The 8,344-nt window shown below is 43.3% G+C and overlaps 1 protein-coding gene across 1 annotated transcript in view; it reads right to left on the bottom strand.

Annotated features, from left to right (window-relative positions):
• Window positions 1-269: 269 nt before the first annotated feature.
• The window catches only part of LPAR3 (lysophosphatidic acid receptor 3), a 56,419-nt gene continuing 48,344 nt past the window's right edge, over window positions 270-8,344 (bottom strand). Inside the window, 1 exon segment of the mRNA XM_079777769.1 lies at window positions 270-1,983. Within this exon segment, the coding sequence (XP_079633895.1) occupies window positions 1,655-1,983 (329 nt within the window). The 3' untranslated portion in view covers window positions 270-1,654.

Genomic DNA, 8,344 nt, shown 5'->3' with positions numbered 1-8,344 from the left:
TGATGTTTCTCTCTTACATCCATGTTTTTCTCTCTCCCTCCTTTCCCTCTCCCTCCCTTCCTCTCTCATGTAGGCATGAAAATCTATAAAAACATTTTTTTAAAAAAAAGAAAATACACAAAGCAATAATGCACCTCAAAAAGGGAGAAGAGATTCTTTCTTAAATTTTATTTCATAGATAGCTTTGATATAAGCTTCAGATAGACCCACATACTACACAGAGTTTGTGAAATCTATACCTTCAAATCATAACACTCTATTTTAGGCCATTATATCTAAAAGCATGACAAACCCTTTTATTCAAATACTTTTATTACAAGTAGTTCTTGCACATAAATGTTACATCACAATAGCAAAAAAAAAATGTAAACTTCTTTTGCAAACTACATAAATACTATATATCTGCCTTGAAGTTACTATTACTTTAAAATCAGAATATACTCTAAATGCTTTACACAGAAAACTCTGGTCAGTAGCTTATGTGTATGAAACAGTTTCTTTTTCTTACTGACTTGCCTTTCATGTTGCCTACTTAAGTGAGGTCTTTGAAGAAGAAACATTTTAAATAGGACCCACATCAAAATTCAGTCCACAAGTAAGACAAGAACCAGATGCATGTCCATAACCGTGGGCAAAATATGAGATGTGAAAATTATTCCACCTGCTAACTCTGACAAGCCACCAACGATATGGAGGTAGCTGAAAATGAGGACTTGAGTCAATCTCCTGTTTGATCCCACATGGAAGGACTTCAGCCCGCTTGCTAATATACCTTCAGCCTGTTTCAAATGACTCACCTCTTTCTCTTTTCTTTGAGAACAAACACAACAGGTCATTTCTTCAGCTATAACCCTACACTGGGAAGTCTAGGTGGCCAGTGAACTTATGTCATCATCACTGTTCTTGATGTCTTTAAATACAAATTTGAAATGTATGAATATACAGATGCATTTACACACTCATGCAATAATTAAAGGACCACAACGGGACTTTTTTTTTTTTTTTTTTTTTGCTTCAAGAGAAGTTTTTAATGTTGACCTTTTTTGTTATTAACTTTACAGTAAATCCCTTTCCTCAGCATGTTCTTTAAGTTAAAAATCAAGTTTAATCTGAAGCCCTTACCGTTGTGTTATTCTAAGATTCCTACTGAATACCTAGCTACTGGCCATGGTTTCTTTGAACAAAAAGAATATCATTGCTGAAGCATTTTTAAAAATTGTAAATGCATGCACAAAGAATTATCTAGGCTTTCCAAGCAGCTACATAAACTGGCTCAAGTAACAGTATTATTTATTGTGGCCTTAGCCCTTTCCCAACATCTTTTAAACACAATGAGAATGGCTACAAGGTGGTGGCAGAGCCCAGAATGCGAGTCCAGGCCAGCAGGGCTCCGGGCGGCTCACAGGACGGCAAGCAGGAATCCACTGTGTGATCCCCCCTCTTTCTGTGCATTTTCCCTAAATGCATGGTGTCCTCCCTTTACTGCCCAGGCTTTTAAACTACGTAAAACAATTCCTTTTTTTAAAAAAAAAAAAATCTAGCAATGATTAATTAAGACCTCAAATAACACTGTACACGGGCTTTGTTAGAGACAGGCAACCATGCTCAACAGCTCTCCTCCCAGTGCAGGCTGGGTGGGCGGAGGGCACCGGGTTTAGGAGCTGCTCTTGTTGCAGACGGTGCTTTGGCTGATACCATCTTCCATGTACTGGCTGCCCGTGTCGCTCCTGCTGAGGACCGTGGAGGTGATGCGGGAGGGCCGCCTCTCCGAGTTCTTCTCCTGAGAGAAGCAGCAGATCATCTTCTTCATGGTGTTGTACATGTCCTCGTCCTTGTAGGAGTAGATGACAGGGTTCATGAGGGAGTTGAGCAAGGCCAGCAGCAGGAACCACCTTTTCACGTGCTGCAGGCCGCACTCCTTGCAGTTCAGGCCATCCAGCAGCAGCACCACCAGGCCCGGGGTCCAGCACACCACGAAGGCCCCTGGAGGGAGAGAGAAGCAAGCAACAGGCGCTCAGACCTCAGGCTGCCTCTGTAGGGGTCTTCTGGCCCAGCCTCCTGTCAGTGGTCAAGGGACCTTAGGAATCTGTTTTGACAACTGCAATGCAAATGCCCACCTTTCACCTGAGCATGTGAGACTGGGCTTGTGAGAGGCAAACAGCTGAGAACCCTCTGACTATTCCACGTTCTATTGCACCTTCTTACCTGCTTATTCAGGTCTGGCCATCAGGGCTTACACCTGCCTCCTGCTTACTCAGCGCTACACACACCTTATCTGTTAGTTCTCAGACCCTCACGAGGAGGCCGCTGCAGTCATTAAGCACGTTGTGCCAATGAGAAAATGGAGGCCTGGATCTAGGAGCATCTGCAGGAAGGCCTCAGACACTTATCCAAACACTCTGCTGTTCTCTAAACCAGAATTTCTAAACGTTTCCCTAAAAAATAAGACCCAGTGCATCTATGGCAGTCTCCTAAAAATTTTATTCTTTAAGAATCCATGTCGGTGCTTAGTAAGCACTAACATATTCATAGGCCATCTGCTTAAAATCTGTTTTAGACTAAGATTTTTTTTTTTTGAGTCAGAAATAAATTTCTTTCATGATGAAACAGAGATGTGCTTTTTACCTCATTTATTTAGCACAATTTTAGCACCAATTGCACATGAAAGGCAGTCTCTCTGAGTCTCTAGCCATCTGATTATACTCAGCTTACCTCTAAACATTCTGACATGTTTTTCCCAAAATCTGAGACAGAGGTCCAATATTCCCGTGCTTTGTCATCATAACCTCAGACCACAGTGCTCATACAGTACTTCCTATGAGCCAGGCGCTGGTATAAGTGCTTTCCTTTAGTAACTCATAGAGCCGCATATGAGGTAGGCACCATTAGCATCCCCAGGAAACTGAGGCGCCAGAGAAGTGACTTGCTCGTCATCAAATAGCTTGTAAAGGACATCTAATTTTGAACCCAGGCAGTTTTTCACCAGAGGCTGTGCTCCCAGCCACTATGTGACCTGCCTCCATACTAAATGCCCTTGTTTGTCTATTCCATAAATATTCACTGTGAGTCTACAATGTGCCCATGAGCTCTGGGAGCTAACGGCTAACGGGGGAGAGAATAAGCAAGCAAGTCTACAAACACGTCACCAACTAGTTTCCCTTATTGGTTAAAATTCATCCTGGACAACATTCCTCTTGTTGCTTTGTCTTCTTTCGGAGAGGAATAGTAATAAGCAAGTCAAGTCGAGAATTCTAAAGAGTCAGTGTGAGGCCATGAAACTTCATGAGCTTTGGGGTCAGACAGCTATGCCCAGGTCCTCATCGTATGAGCTACATGACGGAGGCACATCATTTATCGGAGCCATCATTCCCTTGCTGAAAAAATCCTATCTAATGAAGAGGGAATATGCTAATTGACCCTCACACTGTCGCAAAGATGGCAACGTCCACAGCCAACAAGGAGGGGATATGCTAATTGACTGCCCTGCCCTCAAAGATGTTGGCACCCACAGCCACAAGATGGCGGTGCCCAGTCCCCTCAGCCCCGCCCGGGTGGCAGGCGCTCTGCGCGCCTACCTCCGGAGTCCCCCAGTCCCCTCAGCCCCCCAGCCACCCAGGGCCAGCCCGAGGTGCAGGCAAGCCTCAGATGGCGGCTGCCCAGCTGCCCAGGGCTGCCCGAGGCTCAGGTAACCAGGGCCAGCCAAGGCTTGCGCTGCCGGCAGTGGCAGCAGCAGAGCTGTGATGGGGCGTTGCCTCCCACCCCTGAGGGCTCCCAGACTGTGAGAGGGGGCAGGCCAGGCTGAGGGACCCCCCCCCTCCAGTGCATGAACTTTCATGTACCAGGCATCTAGTAAGGATAATAATATCAATTGTGCAGGGTGGTTGTGAGGGTCAGAGGTAACAGAAAGTGGTCCCACCAACGAGTTGGGTTCAGCAAGCAGTGGTTACCCTGCAATGCCTAACGTAGATGTCTAGGAGGTATCGGAAGACTTAATTTCCCATGTCACAATTAAAGCTCACCAACAGCTTCTATTTCCTCCATCCTGTATGACTTTTGGTCTGGCTGACATATGTGAATGAAGAAGTGGACTCAGAGATTCTAAGAGTTCAGAGATTTGGATCCCAACTCTTCACTTACTGTACAACTCGAGGAGACCCACGTCATAAGTCGGGGCTTTGGCTTCTTACACTGTAAAATTGGGACTTCAGGCTAGTTCTGGGTTTTTTTACATTGTTTAAGGATTGTACACCCTTAATGGGTGTGCAATCACTTTTATGGGTTTGGACAAGTTTTTTGTTTGTTTTTTAATGAAAGGAAGGAATGGAATGGAAAGGCTCATATTATACTACATACTAGTAGACTACGGGATGTACTCTTTCATGAAACTTCTGTTTCAATTTTACAAACTGTATTTATGTGTGTATTGGGTATTAAGTAAAACATTATTTCTTACTGTTGGACTAAGTAAAAAAGTTTTAAAAATACTAGTTTAGGTAATATTTAAGGCTCCAATCAGCTAAACTGGTTTGTATTTCCCATAAAAGTATCACTTTTGTTCTGTCTGCTCTTCCGAAGAAAGGGTTACTATGTTGTCAAGAGGGAAGAACTAGTAAGAGCCAGGCATCAAAAGCTGTAGCTACTAACTTTGATGTCAAGAGTCCTTTCCGTGTAAATTGCATATTTCCAAAGAAATTCCTTTAGGAGTGTTTAAGGTGGTTGTGTTAATGAGTAAAATATTAACTTTACTTTGTTAAATACATGTCTTCCAAACCAATGGGAAGGGAAGAATGGAACTAAAGAAGAGGAAAACAGACCTCAAATAAAATAAAAATAAAAAAGAGGGTGGGGCGCAAAACATAGAAAAGTGGGACAAATAAAGAACAAAATAAGATGCTGGAAATGAGTCCAAATATACCGACACCAAACTCAGTGTTAATTGTGGTATAGTTTTTTTTTTGTTAATATATTTTTATTGATTTCAGAGAGGAAGAAAGAGGGAGAGAGAGAGAGAAACATCAATGAGAGAGAATCATTGATCAGCTGCCTCCCGCACGCCCCCTACTGGGGATCGAGCCCACAACCCCAGCATGTGCCCTTAACCAGAATCGATCCCAAGACCTTTCAGTCCTCAGACCAACGCTCTATCCACTGAGCCAAACCAGCCAGGGCAATTGTGGTATAGTTTTTAAAAGCAGGTGAATCTGGCCCTGGCGGTTTGGCTCAATGGTCAGAGCATCAGCCAACAGACTGAAGAGTCTGGGGTTAAATTAAGGTCAAGGGCAGGTACCTCGGTTGCAGGCTCGAGCCCCAGCCTCAAAGGGGTGTGTGCAGGAGGCAACCAATCGATGTCTCTCTCTCATCGATGTTTCTCTCTATCTCTTCCCCTCCCTTCTACTCTCTCTAAAAATCAATGGGAAAAAATATCCTCAGGTGAGGATTAACCAGAAAAAAAAATTTTTTTTTAAAAGCAGGTGAATCTAAACAATATGATGTCTAACAGTGCATCCATATGTGGTAAAACCATGAGGAAAAAGCAAGATGATTAACACAAAATTTACCATCTGGTTACTTCTGCAGGAGACAGAGGCCACCGGGATGGGGCACATAGCAGGTTCTAGGGATAATGGTAATGTTCTATGAAATTGGGTGGCAAGTATACAGGTATTTAAACAATTTTTTATTTAAACTGTAGCTATAGCTTCTATAATTTTGTTTGATATATTTCACACACGTATACACATTAAAAAAAAGATAAAAGTAAACTGATTATATGCTTTCCTAAAAACTGTTTTATTAAATGGGAATTTAAAAAAAAATCATAAAAGCTTTTTTCCCCTTCAGCATGAAACTCTAGTTGGGATTAGTCAGAGAACTGAAACGCTTTAAATAAATTTTCAAATCTGTGCTCTGTTTGTTATATGTGGTAATTCATACAAATTTTCCCTTTGTGTCGAATTACATAATTCACTCCATCAACACCAGACAAACTTCATTGAGCAATGATTATATGCCAGGCACTGTTACAAGCATTTAATATAAATTAACCATTAAATCTTCATAGCAACCTTTGGAAATAGGTACTAACGCTATCCGCATTTTAAACCTAAGGAAACGGAAGCACAGAGAAGTGAGGTAATATGCTCAAAGCCACACAGCTGATAAGAGGAAGAGCCAGGATTCAAACCCACGCACCTGGGACCAGAGCCTGTGCTCCTGTCCACATGCTAGGCTGCTTGGCAGGGGGCCATAAAGGATCTTATTACTGAAGTGAGTGATAGAAGAGCAGGGAGGGGAAGCTACTTCTGGCCTTTAAAGTCCCCTTCATAGTGTGACATATCTGACTATGAGGCTGCCTATTTCACAATTAAGTCATTCTCTGGTTTGCTAACAGAAAGATTTTCTGGTCATGGAAGGAAGGAGGGAGGGAGGGAGGGAGGGAGGGAGGGAGGGGAGGTGGGAAGGAGAAGGGGAAGGGGGGAGGAAAGGAAGGAAAGAGAAGAGGAGGAAGGAAGGAAAGAGAAGAGGAGGAAGGAAGGAAAGAAGAATTCCAACAAAAATATAAACTGATCATGGGAGTAAGAAGGGAAACACAAATCTGACCTTTCCTTTATGCTATTTGCAAGAGTAACAAGAGGCAAGTAAGTCTTTGACAGAACAGCCCCAACACGCTAACTGCTAAGTTAGAGAGAGGGCGCTTCAGCGGTGTTGCCTGAGACGATGGTTACACTCGGGCAGTGACCCTGGGAAGCACCACTTGGCTCCATGACTCCTCCACCCGGTGCATCTCAGAGCAGGTGCACAGTTTATCTAACAGCTCATTCTTCTGGGTTTTTACTGTATGTCAGCAGCTAGATATGAGGCTGCCCAAAGGAGAACATGTCAGGAATGGTTTGGCCTTGGAAACTATAATCTTGGAGGATTCTTGGAGAATGTGTGAGATGTCAGAAATATACCAATGGGCCGTTTCTTTCTATCCTTTTTTATTTATTGATTTTGAGAGAGAGAGAGAGAGAGAGAGAGAGAGAGAGAGAGAGAGAGAGAGAGAGAGAAATTGATTTGTCGCTCCACTTATTTATGCATTCATGGTTGCTTCTTGTATGTGCCCCGACTAGAGAATGAACTCACAATCTTGGTGTGTCAGGATGATGCTCTAACCCAGTGGTGGCAAACTGCAGCTCGCGAGCCACGTGCGGCTCTTTGGCCCCTTGAGTGTGGCTCTTCCACAAAATACCACGGCCTGGGCGAGTCTATTTTGAAGAAGTGGCATTAGAAGAAGTTTAAGTTTAAAAAATTTGGCTCTCAAAAGAAATTTCAATCGTTGTACTGCTGATATTTGGCTCTGTTGACTAATGAGTTTGCTGACCACTGCTCTAACCAACTGAGCCACTGGACCAGGGCTCTTTCTTAAAAGAGCAGCAGATGATGAGTCCTGGGGAGTATATTTCAGTCAGTACCCCTACAATCCCAATAAATTTGGGAAGAAAAAGCTAATATATTTTGTTTTTTTTTTAGTAGACGCAATGCTCAGACCATAACAACTGGGAACAAACAGTTTTCAAAGAGAGCATGCCAGGCTCAAGCCACATGCTTTAAAAAAAATCAGGCATTAACAAATAGGAGTGGAAATCAGGTATGTTTCTCTTGGAGAGGAAAAGGCTAAGGAAAGACGGGATGTGTTGTTAACTGTCTCCAAACCCTAAAGGGCCTCACGTAGAAAGTGGAAGTGCAGACTTGTCCCGGTCCAGAAGGTCCCCTGAAAGAAATGGAGCAGCACAGAGAAGCAGCATTTGGGTAAATGAAGCCGTTTAGGAGGGAACTGGCGGCTCAGAGGCCAGACAGCCTCCCTGAGCAGGGTGCTTCCTTGCCTGGATTATCCTGACATGTTCAAAGGGAAGCGATTTTTCCTAAATGAGAGGAAGGAAGCGGCTTCTGAACTCTTTTCCAGGTAGAAAATTGCTAAATTCTGTAAAACTATGCGTTTCCACTTCCCATAAAATTCAAACGTACGTGACTTGTTTCCCAAACATAAGACTGTATAGCTAACCACGGATGAAGGTGAATTCTCTGAGCTGGCAGTTCTCAAACCTGGCTGGCCATCAAAACTACGAGGGGAGCTTTTAGATCATGCAGGCTCCCTGGTCCCAGTCAGACCCAAAAGTCGCAGGTGCTGGGTGGTGCATAGACATTTGTAGGACTCAGAAGTTCCCTGGGTGATTAGGATGCATAAGCCAGTTTTATAAACCACTTCTCTATGCTGACCCAAAATAGTTTATTCAAACTAATCCTATCAGGAAAATATAGACTCTATAAACTCAGCAAAAAGTTACGGGAAAGAGAAAGGAGA

Source organism: Cnephaeus nilssonii (assembly GCF_951640355.1).
Source record: "Cnephaeus nilssonii genome assembly, chromosome: 7".
In the NCBI taxonomy this organism is placed as follows: domain Eukaryota; kingdom Metazoa; phylum Chordata; class Mammalia; order Chiroptera; family Vespertilionidae; genus Cnephaeus; species Cnephaeus nilssonii.
Note: the sequence above shows the minus strand (reverse complement) of the source record. Positions and strands in the feature narration are given on the sequence as shown.